Source organism: Trichomonas vaginalis, chromosome V, assembly GCF_026262505.1.
Source record: "Trichomonas vaginalis G3 chromosome V, whole genome shotgun sequence".
Lineage (NCBI taxonomy): Eukaryota > Parabasalia > Trichomonadida > Trichomonadidae > Trichomonas > Trichomonas vaginalis.
The window spans coordinates 22,046,005-22,060,274 of NC_067207.1; the positions used below are offsets into that span (position 1 = coordinate 22,046,005).

A 14,270-nucleotide genomic window follows, 5' to 3' on the forward strand; every position below is an offset into this window, starting at 1 on the left:
GAGCCCGGGTCCTTAAAGCTCAAGGCACAAAGTGCCCAGGACTTAAAGTCCATCACTGAGTTCAAGGTTATATTCATCAAATATTTCATTATTAAATGCAACTTCTGCTAGTTTATTTATTTTTTCAATACGATCATTTGAAAGTCTATCGTTTAATTTTTTCTGAAGTTTTTCATTTTCTAGTTCTGAAACTTTATTTGGATGATATTTAAACCCGTTAAATTCTTTTTCCTCAGTTTTGATCATTAATTTACAAAGAACTTTTGTGGTTGGAATTCGTTTAAACCATTTATCATTAATATTTGTTATAAATTCAATATCTGGAATTAATTCCCAAATTTTTGCATTTTCAATTAATTTATTATCAAATGCAAAAGCAATAGGTTTAATATTAAACTTACCTTTATAATATATACTTTCTACATAATCATCGAAATAAACATCTACTTGTTTAACATTTTCAAGAATTGGTGAAAGAACATCCATTAATTGATTGACGGTTACGAATCTTGATCCACTCATTTTCATACGAATTAAAAAAATAAATTATTCAAAAAATGTAAGACATGAATTTTTAAAGTTTATTTTTTTATTTTTTTTATTTTTTTTTATTTCATTATGTATGGGTTTAGTGAAAATTTCTTACGATTCTGAAAATTTTTAAATCTTGATTTATTCAAAAACGTAAGAATAAAAACCGTAAAAATCATACATTTTTTACTTCATATGTAAAAAAAAATGATACAAAATCGCTCAAAAATGTATGAATTCTTACGTTTACAAAAAAAGTCACAAAACCCTTCAACATATACTACTTTTTATATCATCATTTTACTGGATTATTCTTCAGTGCATCGATTGTGTATCTAAAATAATATCATTATCCTTATTCTGTTTTTTCCAAAATTCTTTTAAATATCTTTTTTGGTTAGATTACTTTATACTTTTTACTTTTATTTTTTAATTTCAAAAAAAAATTTGGTGATTGTTCTATTCTGTTACAATGTGCATTATCATATTCTAATGAATTATTCATTACATACATTTAAAAAAACTTGTTAAAAATGAAATTAAAAAATTATGTTATTATTACGCTGTGAATGTGTCAACAGCGGTCATGCCTGTATCTGTATCCCATATTTGCCACAACCTTTCTGTATCTGCATTTGTGTATTTCGGTTTCAGCTGATACATTTGATTTGGCGTGTAATTTGTTCCAGTTAATGGATTAATTGGGAGATCTTCATGCGGTGTGTTATTATTGTACTCCCAAATAAAGGCAGGAATAGCCTGAATGCTTTGGCAGCGCTCCAATGTCGGCCAGAATCTCTCAATCTTCCCATTTTGGTAGGGAGAATGAGAGTCTGTATGCCGCCATTGGACGCCCCAAAGATCAAGTAGATCTTGAAAGGCGCCCCTATTTTCTGAACCGTTGTCGGTCCAGAAACAATAAGGGGCGCCAAATTCAATGAAGGCGGAAGCCGCAACGTTCGCTGTCGTCGCTGCCAGCATATCTGGTATTTGTATACACGCTAGGACTTTGCGGCTAAAATCGTCGATTATGCCATAAATATACTGGCCCGAACACCCTAAAATAATGAACATCTGCGTGCCAGATAAGATTGGGTGAAAGCGCCCAATATCTTACTGCTGTTTCTGGCCCGGCATGCTCTAATCGCGTCTTGGTGAAATGATTTTCTTTGAAGTATCTGCGTACTTCTCTATAAGATACATCAATTTGTTGTAATTTCAAGCGTTTCCATTGTTTTGTTTGACCACAGGGAAAGGCCCAGTGGTCATGTATCACAGCAAGAGCTTTGATTTGGTCGTAGGGATTGACCCTACGACCTTTCTTGCCTTTAGGCAATGGGATATTCTGTAAGCTAAATTGATTTTGTAAAAAAGATTTTGAAACATCTAAATATTTGAAATCATTTGATTGAAGGGTTGGGGTGATGGGAACATGGGTGCAAGCTTCTTCCCATGTCATTTTACCTTCTTCAATCTGATTGGAAATACCAATTAGGTAAATTCGATCGACATACCCTTTGTAAGGATTCATTCTAATGAAGTACGTTAACAATCAAAATATTCTATAAGTGTCTAGTATGGAATTCAAAAGAATAAAGAAAATGGTAACGTAAATAAACGTATTATGAAATAATTTATAATTAAAATGAAAAAAAGAAAAAATAATAAGTAAAGTGACTGGAAATGAAAATTAAAATCAGTGAACAGTTTTATTTTTTTCTCGCTGTGAAACGTATTCGGTCATTTTTTAAAAATTAATTTTTTGTTAGAGATAAGAGCTAAAACTCGGTAAACAACTTCTTTCTGTCTAGAAAATTCTATCTTGCCTTTTATTTTTTTCTCGCTGTGAAACGTATTCGGTCATTTTTTTAAAAATTAATTTTTTGTTAGAGATAAGAGCTAAAACTCGGTAAACAACTTCTTTATGTCTAGAAAATTCTATCTTGCCTTTTATTTTTTTCTCGCTGTGAAACGTATTCGGTCATTTTTTTAAAAATTAATTTTTTGTTAGAGATAAGAGCTAAAACTCGGTAAACAACTTCTTTATGTCTAGAAAATTCTATCTTGCCTTTTATTTTTTTCTCGCTGTGAAACGTATTCGGTCATTTTTTTAAAAATTAATTTTTTGTTAGAGATAAGAGCTAAAACTCGGTAAACAACTTCTTTATGTCTAGAAAATTCTATCTTGCCTTTTATTTTTTTCTCGCTGTGAAACGTATTCGGTCATTTTTTTAAAAATTAATTTTTTGTTAGAGATAAGAGCTAAAACTTTGCAGACAACTCCCCCATGTCTAGCAAATTTAACATTCGTCTCCCATTTTTATATATTTGGTTTAGAATGTTCGAAAATGCGTAATATGGTCATTAATATTAATTGAAAAGAACCTTGAATTAATTCAATCTGATCTCACAAAATATTTTAAATTACAAACTTTGTAGTTTGAATAGATAATTAGTATTAAACTCAAATAACTAGTTTATTTTTGAATAAAAATTATTTGAATTTATTCAATTTTGTGAATTTTCCTTCAAAAATCAAGTTTAAATATCTTATTTGCCATATAATTATAAATACAATGAAACATATTCGAAATTGAAAAGAATGACTTTTTCTGTTCTTTCAATCATTCAATTTGAATTTTGCAATATTGGATTTCTCATTAAATAGCTATTAAAAACAACAAGCAATTTAACTTACATTCAAATTTATTTGTGTTATATTCAATCTTCTCAAAACTTATAATTTTCGGCTATAGCATGATTATATGCTATATAATATAATAAACCTATAATAGTATCATTCTTTCAATTATTTGAAGAGAAAACCGAAAAAATCTATTTTCGGTCTATAACAGGGAAAGAAATAAATCCTGATAATTTCACCTGAAATAGAAATGATTATTTAATGAGAAATCATTATCCATGTGAAATATTGATTGACTCTTTAGAATAAAATTTATCGTAAGATTTTGTAAAATTGAGAGTAAAATAATCGCATTTCTATATAGGTGCTTTTTGTGTGTACAAAAAAACAATTTTAGATGACAAACCTGAAACCATACACCGGAGCGTTACTCCCGTTTGCTGTCAAGATTCAGGTTGCCGAGTGCCAACCACCACGCCGTCTTTGGCATATTCTCGACGTTCCTCCAGGCATTTGCTGTTTTTGTGGTACAAAGATTGATGCAGGTGATAAAAAGATTGAAGTAAGTGGTCACTTCTGGCACCCCGAATGTTTTAACTGCAGTTTATGCGGTCAGAGAATGGATCCAAGCGGAGTTGTCCCACGTGAAGATTTAATTTTCCATAAAGAATGCTACAAAGAGTGCTATAGCGAGAGGTGCTGCAAGTGCACTAAGTTGATCGACTCCGGTGAATATTTCGGCGCTTTCGGAAGAGCTTACCATAAAAACTGTTATTTCTGTGAGAAATGCAATGCTAGACAGACACAATCCAGTAGAGTTTATAACTTCTACAACATCCCATACTGCGCTGCATGCTTCGAAGATCTCATGAAACTCTTCCCAACATGCGTTACATGCAGAAAACCAGTTCTCCCAACAGAAAAGTCCAAATCCTTCTTCTGGGAAGGTAAAAAGTACTTCTACCATGTTCCTGATTGCGAGAAATGCCAGAAATGCTCTAAAACACCAGACAACGGCGGAGATGTTAACAAACAAGTTTACTGCGTCGTAAACAATACATTGTATTGCATCCCTTGCTACAAAGAAGCTTTGCAGAAGGTCTGCGCTTCATGCAACCAGCCTATTTTCGATCAAGCCAGTAAAATGGAAAACATTAGCTGGCACGGAGAACACTTTAAGTGCTCAATTTGCAACTGCTCCCTCAAACCAAACACATGCGTCTTCAATTTCGGTATTCTCAAATGCAAATCTTGCGCTACTGAAGATAGGCCAGTTTGCGCTGGCTGTGGTAAGCCAATTCAAGACGAGCCAATTACAGCGTGCAGAACTATCTGGCACCCGCAATGTTTGCGTTGCCAATTCTGCGATCATTCTGTTCTCGGTAAGAAATTTACAAATGTAAGCGGTTTCCCTTGCTGCCGCAACTGCTACGAAGAGAAGATGCAGGATGGAACAATCGATAGGAAGACAGGACAGCTCAAGAAGAGAAAACACCACTCAAAGAAGAGCTCTGGTTCTGGAAAGTCCCACAGACATTAAGGGTGCACCCGCATGTACGTTTATTTGAGAGGAGGAGGATTACCCTCTCAATTTTGAACGCTTCGTTAGCGCAATATCTCGATGAATATTGTATTAAAATTGAATTTGCCCATACCAATATATCTGATACAATATCCTTAAGTTTTACTAAAAAGAATTTTTTAAAATCCCTGCAGATTCGGGGATTTTTAATTTTTTTGATTTTTTTCGAAAATTTTTCGGAAAAAAAAATATTTTCAGAAGAGCCTTAACGGCTAAGTTTTATGTTTAATGTTGAGTATCAAAAAGAATGGGCATCTGATATAGCCATCATATATCCCAGAAGCAAATAAAAATTCTGACTTTTTAAGCATAAAAAAATGAAATTTTATTTTTTGCAAAAAACAGGCCACCCGGATGTACGTTTATTTGAGAGGAGGATTAAATTTTTGAAAGCACTAAAATTTGTAAATATGCTAGTTATATAATAATATGCATTATTTTAAAAAATAAAAATTAAAGCACGTTAAAATCTTTTTTGATGAATTTTTACAAAAGCTACTCAGGATAATGCAAGATATGAGTAGTTAAACATAAATTTCAAATCAGATTTTACTTATAATAAATATTTTAAATTTCCGAAAATTAAGTTCAGATCGACTCTATACGTAGTAAATACTAAATAAGGTGCCAAAAACCTATTAAACAGTATCAAAACTATCAAGATTGTAATGTTTTTGAAGAAAAATTTATAGAATTATGGACTTCAAACAGATATTATGTAAATAAAAATAATATAATGAATTTATTTATTCGTATAATAGCAGTAATAAGTCGATTATTCACTTCTACTTCTGAGATTTGAATTTAACTTCGACAGAAAAAGAGATTCAAGAGGAAAATACTAGGGGATACAAACAGCCACCATGACAGGATTATTATGGAGCTAAGTTGTATTTTTTGATATTTTTAGAGTTTTCCGACCTATTTAGGTACCAAGTTATTGCTTAAAAATTAAGGTTCTAAATTCTGAAGTTTACATGATCCTCCCGGGCGCACCCTTAACCTCATCAAATTCGAAAACATTCATACACATTATTTCTAATGGCGTTTTTTTAATCCTTATTAATTTTTAAATAACAAGGACCAAATACTCTTGACATGTAGCCCATATCTCGCTCTTTCAAAAAAAAAATAAAAATAAAAAATAAAAAAAAAACTTTTATTATCACATACCCATAAATCCGAAACATTATTTTCAAAAAAAAATTACCGGTTATTTGTCAGGTACGTAATTTTACATCGATCACAAATTTTTCTCATTTTGTAAATATAACGATAGTATTTGAGGCATCTTTTTTCGCATGAATCAAGGCAAAAAACTATCGATATCAGAGCCATTTGAACTATTACATCACATCCATATAACTGTTAACGCAAAAGGAACGTATCTTAATGTTCCACGCTCTATGATTGAGCACATTCCAAGTGGTTTTTCCGGAGAGGCTATTGATGATAATACAATAGATCCACAAATGCTTCCAGAAATATCATGTAAAACAAAACTCAAAATTTCCAAGCCCACAGATGTCGAGCACAAAATTCATGTCTCATTAGACAGTGAAAATGGTCTAATTGGCTTACCATCAGAATATGAGTGCTTACTGAAAAATAGTGGATTAACTAAAGATGATGTAATTTCTAATCCTGAGAGTACAGTTGACGTTCTTAATTTCTTTAATAGTGAACCGGCACAAATCGATGAATACGAACCTGATACAAAGTCAGCAGATGTACTACCCCCACTTGAAGAAGTAATAAAATATCAAGATCCTCGTCCACTTCTACAAAACATGCAAGTAATTGATGAAGGTAGTACATGCATTATTTATACAGCTATTTATAATGGAATAGAAGTTGCAGTGAAAGAAATGCATTTAAATGAAAAGAAAGAAAAATATTTACTTGACGAAACAAGATTAATGTATACAATGAAGGATGAACATATTATTCGATTTTATGATGCATATAAAGACGGAAATACTCTTTGGATAATTATGGAATACATGGATGCTGGCGCGCTTACATATGTTGCTCGCTATTGTGATTGTATGGAGCCACACATTGCATACATAGCACGCGAAATCCTACTTGCCCTTAAGTATATACATTCTCAAAATAAAATTCATCGAGATATTAAGACAGACAATGTATTACTATCTCAAAAGGGCCACGTAAAGTTAGCAGATTTCGGATATGCAGCTCAACTTACTACAGCAGCTGAAAGAAGAAATTCAATGGTCGGAACTCCATTTTGGATGGCACCTGAACTTATACAACGCACACCATATAGTTTTGCCGTTGATATATGGTCACTTGGCATATTGTGCAGAGAACTTGCAGAAGGTGAACCTCCATATGTTGATGAACCACCAATGAGAGCTACGTTTTTAATTGTTATAAAAGGTATACCAGAAATATCTGATAAAGAAAGTAGATCACCAGAATTACTTGACTTTTTAGATAAATGCTTAAGAAAAGATCCAAAATTAAGACCAACAGCAGAGGAGCTGCTTAATCATCCATTTCTCAAATGTGCATGCGATCAAAAATATATTCCACCACTTATTAAACTCGCAAAGAGACTTGCTGATGAAGATGAACAGTTTTCTAATTTCTAGTAGCTTTGTTAGCTGCTTTATATATTGTTTTATTTGTTTTTAGCTTTAAAAAATGTTATCTAATTTCGAATATCAATTACTAATCATTAGTATTCAAACAGTTATATCTCATGAATGTAAGTGTCGTCATTGATAACATGTTGTTCATTTCTTCTGCATTTCTGAGGATAAAAGTGCCATAATTTTGAGCATTTTTAATTTCTTTTTTTGTCAAGCAAATTCTATTAACAAATATGGAAATATAACATATACAATTGGAATATGGTCAGGATTTGATCAAACTGACCGTCTAGTTGCGCAAGCCAGGTCTTGGTTTCGGCGCACCCTTAAGATATTTTATAATCATGGTATTTTTGAGAGTTTATACATTTACGCGTTTTTTTATATTAAACAAGAAAGTTAATGCTTGTTCAATTTAGCATATGTTAAATTTCGGATTTTTTTTTACTTCAAACTTTGCTTAAAACTAAATTTTTCTAAAACTTACTTCAATTAAATTTTTATAAAGTGGTTTAAATTCATCAGTTAATTTATTGAAAAAAATATGAAATGTAAAATGATGAAATTTCCTTTTAAAACCAATAAAATGATAGTTTTACCGCATGATTAAAGAGATACATTATGATCAGATACATGTTTCAAATAAAAGAATAAAAATTTCAGCAATTGAACCATTTTGATCCAAGATCAATGCTGAATTTCGGTTAAGTGACTTGGGTGATGTAAAAATACAGGAATTTAAAGTTATAAAGGTTTACACAAAATATAAATCTAAAAAAAAACAATAAGAATTAAGAAATAGCATTACGGTTCTAGATATTATAACATCAAAAAGTTAGTATACAAGAACTTTTTGCATTCTAGCGTTTTCCAATGCTTGGAACCACAATTTTAGCTTTGTTGACTGTTCTGATGAACTGTTCGATAGCAGGCATTGCGGCAGCATCTTTTGTGAATGCAGGTGGCTGATATATTGAAGGAATTGCAGAAGTTGAAACAAGGTAATGGGTATGAAGCGCTTTCTTAACGTCTTGTACTGATTTCTGTTCCTCTTCAGCAAATGTTGCGGCTTCGGAAGTCTGTGTGTAGTAATTATCGAGCATGAGTTCCATTTCTTCATTCTTCTTCTGGACATCGTTCATAAATGCCTTCTGCTTGTTGAAATCGAATACGTGTTTTCTTTCCCAGTAACCTCTCCAAACTTTTTGGATTTTCCTGGCCTTTTCGTTGAATAATTTGTTTCTATCTTCAGTTTCTTTTTCCGTTTTGAGACATCTGAAGAGCATGCCTTCATGGAACATTCTCCAGGTTTTTTGTATCTTTATAGCGCTCTCGTTTCTAAGTTTTCTACGCTTGAGGATTTTATATTTTCTCCAAGCAGCCTGAATTGTTAAAGCTGCTCTGTATTCTTTTTCTCTACACTCTTGTGCCTTTTCAATTTCTGTGAAATAGCGATTAACAATGTTCCTCCTGTTCCTATAAATGTTTGCGAAGGATGCCATTCTATTCTCGTTATTTTGCACTTTTTTGATAAAAGTGACAAAGTGTACTATTGAATCAAAATTCAAACCAAATAAACAACATATACATATTAAGCATTTAGTATTGATTTAGAATATTCGTATTAGAAAGAAAATTATAAAAAATTTCAACCTGATTTCGTGTAAAAAAGATGTAAAACCACACAAATAGGTAGTACTCAATCATATGATTATAGTTATCATATTTATTTTTGAAGAATGTAAAAAAAATTCAAACCAAAAGCGTTAACGGTAAAAAAAAACAAATGTCGAAAACGAAAGGACGTGCACCAATCCATGTCTGCTCTTTAAGTATGAGTCCACTCACAGCAGTTCAGAAGGATATGAGGGAAGTAGAAAAGCAATATAATGCCTTAACACCAGAACAACGCGAAAAAGATGTTTCAATGAATGATAAGATTAACCGTCTTCGCTGGGTTCAGCTTTCAATCGAATATAATCGCCAAATTCAGCTTCAGTATGTATACCAGCACCTTGGAGATAAAGGAAACAACCCACGTTTCCGCCAAGTTCGCATGAAACCACTTTTCAATGCATGGAAGCGTGAGATTCTTCGCCAGAAGTGGTTAGAAGTTCGCAAGGCAGTCGATACAAAGGCATTAGATCAGCGCTTGACAAGAAAATTCGATGCTTTTTCAGCACAGCGCGCAGAACTTGCTGCTCGTTCAGTTGCTCGTTGCGACTTCCTTAAGGATCCACCACTTAAGGGTCTTATTGATATTGCTGATCCTCTTGCAGCTCTTTCTGCATTCCAAACACCAGATTCCAACCAAACAGACTTCTACAACAAGGGCTATGACTTCGTTCAGTCATCCGCTGTTAATACTATTTCTGAGCTCCCAACACAAGAAACAAATGAGGAACCACTTAATAATGAGGAGATCAGACAGCGCCTGAAGAGCCGTGGCATCGAGCTTCCAGATAAGATCGAGGAGGCTCCACCTGTTGAAGAAGAAGTCGCTTCTGTCAAGAAATTATCAACAGAACGCTCAAAAAAAGATTCTGGTTCTTCTGATAGCAAGAAAGGAGATTCAAAGTCATTTATCTATGTAATTTTAGCTGTCGTTCTCGCTGTTATTGCTGTCGGAGTAGTTATTTACATTACAAAGGCAAGAGCTGCCGAAGCTCGCCGTATTGCACAGCTCAAATGCGCTACGCCAACTCCGGCTCCTAAGAGAGGCTGGTTCGGAAAGTAAATTATTCTAATTTTTTTTTATAATACAAACCAACTCAATTTTTTACATTTTCAAGCTTATCAAATGCAAAATCTAATAAAATGCATTGTATTACCAAAAAGATATAAAAAAATCTTAAATTCAATCAATTTTCTCTTAATGTTCTTACTTCCTTTGAGCATTCCATCCAGAGTAAAGGTTGAGTATTTACTATCTGTTCATTAAATCATATTATTATAAAATTTTTTAGTGAAAATAATGTTTAATAGAACATTTTATTCTTCATTATCAGCTAATCTTGATGGTGTATTTGTTTTCTCAAGGTAATAGCCTGAGAATGTATCAAATAATTGTATGGAGAATAAAAGATCAACAAAATTTTGATGAAATTATATGGGTATTGTATTATATACCTATTATTAAATCTGTTACATTATATTATATCTTTCAATATTAGTTCCATATTGAGAAAATATGATTTTAAATAAATTTATTTCCAAAAAAAATTTTGATTTTGTGTAAACCAATGAAATTTTCTAAGATTTCACAATTATTTTTTGTTTTTCAAGATCTAACGTTAGTTTTGGCAAGATATTTAGACCATTGATTCTCTACCTATAGACTACCTCATAGCAGTATTTGCAGTCATTTTTAAAATTTGAGACGTTTCCTGAAGTTTCAAATATCATTGAAGTGTACGTTTAAAAATTTTGTTATGAAAGGTAAGTCGACGAAGAGTAACTCGACTTATTTCATAGCGCTCAGAAAACGTCTGGATGCACTAGGATATGGTGATCTTCCTCTTGGCTTAGATTCAGCACCTCTTGCCCAACAAATGATGGAAGATATTTTTGCAACAACCGAATCTCTCAAAGATTCTGAAGAAAAACTCGAAAAAGAAAAATCTAATGCGATGTTACTTGAAGCTCAACTTGAACCACTTCAAGCAGAGCTCACAAGATTAACTAGAGAAAATACACAGCTTCATCAACTTTTAATTAAGTCAAAAGAAGATCTTGTTAAGCAAGACAATCAGTTTTCTATGAGTTCGTTTGAACTTAACGCAGAAAATAGAAGAATGAAATTATTAAATCAAAAAACAAATGAACAAGTCGTTAACTTACAAAAACAGTTAGAAATTGCAAATGCAAAGCTAAAAGAAGCTCTCGAATCCCCATCAGTTACAAACATCTCTGAGTTAAGTGATAGAGAAGGATCCAGAAGAACAAAGAGAAGTGCACGCTCGCGCAGAACTGGATCTGGATCTATCAGTATTGATGGACAATCTACACTTTCTTCGCCAGATGCAGAAGAACTCAAAGCCCTCAAAGAAGAAATTGCAAATCTCAAAGCTACTATCGAGTCAAAGGATAAAGAGATTTCTATATACAATACAAAACTCACGGAAGCTAATAATATTATCAAGATCAAAGATGAAGAGATTATCAGAATTGGAGCAGAGTTAGAAAAGGAAACAGGTAGAAACGGATACATTATAACTCTTCGTCATAAGTTTGCTCAACAGGAACTTGAGCTTGAAAAGCTTCGTGCCCAACTTCGTGTTGCTGGATCAGCTAGAAGTTCAGTAATCAGACCACATAGATTCGTTAGAACAAATCCAAAGAGAATCTTCAGTACAGACATGAACAATAACGAAGATATGAAGTTCTCTTCTGCAGTTACAAGTTCAGCTCAATCAACACCATCTAAATCAGACAAATCATCAAAGAACAATGATAGTTCTTCAATGATTAGCGATGAATATGATAGTAACTTCGCTCCAGAGAAGGCTAAACCAAGAAAGACAGCTCAGCAGAAGCAGCCACAGCAGCAATCCCAACAGAACAATCAGCAACAGAAGAAGACTGTTAATATTGAGACTAAACAACAAGCACAACAAAATCTTATCAACAGTCAACTCGAAGAATCTCAAGAAACAATCAAGAAGTTAGAGCAAGACATCAACAATCTTAATGAACAAATCAAGTCTATCACTGCTGAAAAAGAGCAACATTTGGCTAAGATTGCAGAACTTACAGTAAACATTGCTTTCATTGGAGATAACTTCAAATCAACAGTTCAAGAGAAGGACCAAGTTATTCAAACCTTATCTAATGAAAAGAGCAAGTTAGAAGAGAAACTTCAAGAAACAATTGCAACTCTCACAAAGCAGAAAGAAGAAGAGAAGGCTCAGGCTCAATTAGATATTTCAAAGCCACTTGAACAACTTGCTAAGCAATTAGAAGATACAAGAGCTGAATTTACTGCAAGAATCAAAGTTAAGAAGCAAAAGATCACAGAATTGAGAGGTAGAATTGCAGAATTACAGAAACCAAAGGAATTACCTCCATGCAAAAAATGTCCTGTTCTTAAAGCAAAGATAGAAGAATTGACCAAAGAAATAGAATCAATCAAGAAGGATAATAGTGATTATAATGCTTTACAAGACCATATCAAACAACTTGAAAATCTTTTGCATGCAGCAGATGAAGAGAAAGACCTTCATTCTAATGATGCACAGAAACTCGCTGAATCTATTGTTAGAGTTGGAGCTCTGGAAGGAGAACTTGAAGAAACTAAATCCAAGTTAAATTCTGCTCTTAGAGAAGTTGAAAGGATGAAAGCTAGAGTTGAAGAAAGCGAAAGGTTATCTGCAACAGTTCCAGATATTCAACAGAAATGCCGTGTTTCAATGGAACAGGCTAAAGCTGAAAATGAAGCTCTTCAAGAGGAGATCAAGTGTAAGTCAGAGTTTATTGCAGAATTAAACTCAAGATACGTTGAATGCCAAAAATTAAACAGAAAATATCAGCAACAGTGTCAGAAAGCATTAGATGAGGCTCAAACAATGCGTGATGAAGCTAAATTCCACAGAACAAAGAATGAAGAAGTTCAAATGATAGCAACTGAGAAATTAGCAACACTTAAATCTGAATCAACTGCCACAATTAATCAACTTCGTCGCGAAGTTCAACAGAAGACTCAAGAAATTGAAGGATTGAATAAAGTATTAGCAAGAACTCGCGCAGATCTTGCTCCATTAACTGAAGTTCAAATCCCTCAACTTAACGAACAGGTTGCTAAGCTTAAACGCGAACGCCAAGAATTAGCAATCAGAATTAAGAGCCTTTGTGAATTGGCACAATTTGCGGAGAAAACAACAGAATTCTCACCAAACTCAATTGCTTTTGTTCAAGCCTTACATCATTTTAATGACGAAGTCAGACCTTTCTTGTAATTTATTATTTTTTATTTTTTAAAAAGTTTTATAATATAAGATTTAGTTATCCGATATTTAATTCCAGAACGTTCGCATATTACTAGGAGCTCAAAATTGATTAAATCAGATGTAATAATTTTTATTTCTATGAAAATAGTGCTTTTTGAAGATGAAACGAGCATAAATTGGAGATGCAGTGACATTAAGAATGTATGATGCAATGACAACTTTCTTTTAATTTTTTTTTCTACGTTTCAAGCAATGTTGAATTAATTAGTAAGTTAGGAAGAAGTATTTATATTGTGTCAAGTAAATAGAGTCTCTTAAATCATTAGCTTGTTGAGTTTAAGTCATATATCATTAATACTTTGCAAGCATTCAAAATCAAAAGGATGGTCCTTAAGAGGCATCTGTGATTCTGGATCACAAAATTAGTGATCAAGGTTTAAGATGATAATGCTCTGGCTGCTTGACGATAAAAAGAATGCCTCAAAAATGTTTGAAAGAACGATTACCGTCTCATGGCATGGATAACTTAGTAATCAACAATAGTGCTCAATACAAGATTTCGCACTAAGCATCTGATTCTGACGAAACAAAACTTTGCCAATAAGGATTCCGAGGCCAATTATAGTAAATCAATATCTTATATAATTTCAGAAATCAATTTTTATGAACCATGATTGTTCTCATCACCCAAATCAATCCAATCTTCCTTGAGGTTGTTTTTGGACTTGTGAATATCGGAATCCAATATTAATTAGTGAATACAAAAATGATACCGCTATGGGCAATTCAAGTTTTACAAAATGATGTGGAATTTTGAATTTACATTTGACACATTGATTGACAAATCTATTCAAAATTCATGTTTGCGTTCTTCATTTCACACAAATTATTTTCATATTTATGCATATAACATTAAATATAGATGATCAGAAACTAATGTCCATAATTTT

At 32.7% G+C, this 14,270-nt stretch overlaps 6 protein-coding genes and 1 pseudogene across 7 annotated transcripts, besides 2 other annotated features; 4 read left to right on the top strand and 3 right to left on the bottom strand.

Moving 5' to 3' along the window:
* Positions 1–42: 42 nt before the first annotated feature.
* On the bottom strand, positions 43–486 carry TVAGG3_0381470 (protein of unknown function, DUF4108 family; the record flags this gene model as incomplete). Its single annotated transcript, XM_001583173.1, has 1 exon — positions 43–486. The coding sequence occupies one exon, from the start codon at positions 484–486 to the stop codon at positions 43–45; it is 444 nt and encodes a 147-aa protein (XP_001583223.1).
* A 706-nt stretch (positions 487–1,192) lies between these two features.
* On the bottom strand, positions 1,193–2,062 carry TVAGG3_0381480 (annotated as a pseudogene). Its single transcript has one exon. A coding segment is annotated over exon 1 (870 nt).
* A 481-nt stretch (positions 2,063–2,543) lies between these two features.
* Positions 2,544–3,384: a mobile genetic element.
* Positions 3,385–3,572: 188 nt separating this feature from the next.
* TVAGG3_0381500 (uncharacterized protein) lies at positions 3,573–4,715 on the top strand (the record flags this gene model as incomplete). The annotated part of the gene is made up of 1 exon (XM_001583172.2): positions 3,573–4,715. The coding sequence occupies one exon, from the start codon at positions 3,573–3,575 to the stop codon at positions 4,713–4,715; it is 1,143 nt and encodes a 380-aa protein (XP_001583222.1).
* Positions 4,716–5,754: a mobile genetic element.
* Positions 5,755–6,012: 258 nt separating this feature from the next.
* TVAGG3_0381520 (Rac GTPase binding) lies at positions 6,013–7,835 on the top strand (the record flags this gene model as incomplete). Its single annotated transcript, XM_001583171.2, has 1 exon — positions 6,059–7,375. One exon carries the CDS (start codon positions 6,059–6,061, stop codon positions 7,373–7,375), a length of 1,317 nt encoding a protein of 438 aa, XP_001583221.2.
* A 167-nt stretch (positions 7,836–8,002) lies between these two features.
* TVAGG3_0381530 (spermatogenesis-associated protein 17 family) lies at positions 8,003–8,887 on the bottom strand (the record flags this gene model as incomplete). Its single annotated transcript, XM_001583170.1, has 1 exon — positions 8,236–8,877. One exon carries the CDS (start codon positions 8,875–8,877, stop codon positions 8,236–8,238), a length of 642 nt encoding a protein of 213 aa, XP_001583220.1.
* Positions 8,888–9,149: 262 nt separating this feature from the next.
* On the top strand, positions 9,150–10,141 carry TVAGG3_0381540 (uncharacterized protein; the record flags this gene model as incomplete). The annotated part of the gene is made up of 1 exon (XM_001583169.2): positions 9,162–10,112. One exon carries the CDS (start codon positions 9,162–9,164, stop codon positions 10,110–10,112), a length of 951 nt encoding a protein of 316 aa, XP_001583219.1.
* Positions 10,142–10,798: 657 nt separating this feature from the next.
* TVAGG3_0381550 (centrosomal protein family) lies at positions 10,799–13,353 on the top strand (the record flags this gene model as incomplete). The annotated part of the gene is made up of 1 exon (XM_001583168.2): positions 10,807–13,329. One exon carries the CDS (start codon positions 10,807–10,809, stop codon positions 13,327–13,329), a length of 2,523 nt encoding a protein of 840 aa, XP_001583218.1.
* Positions 13,354–14,270: the final 917 nt, after the last annotated feature.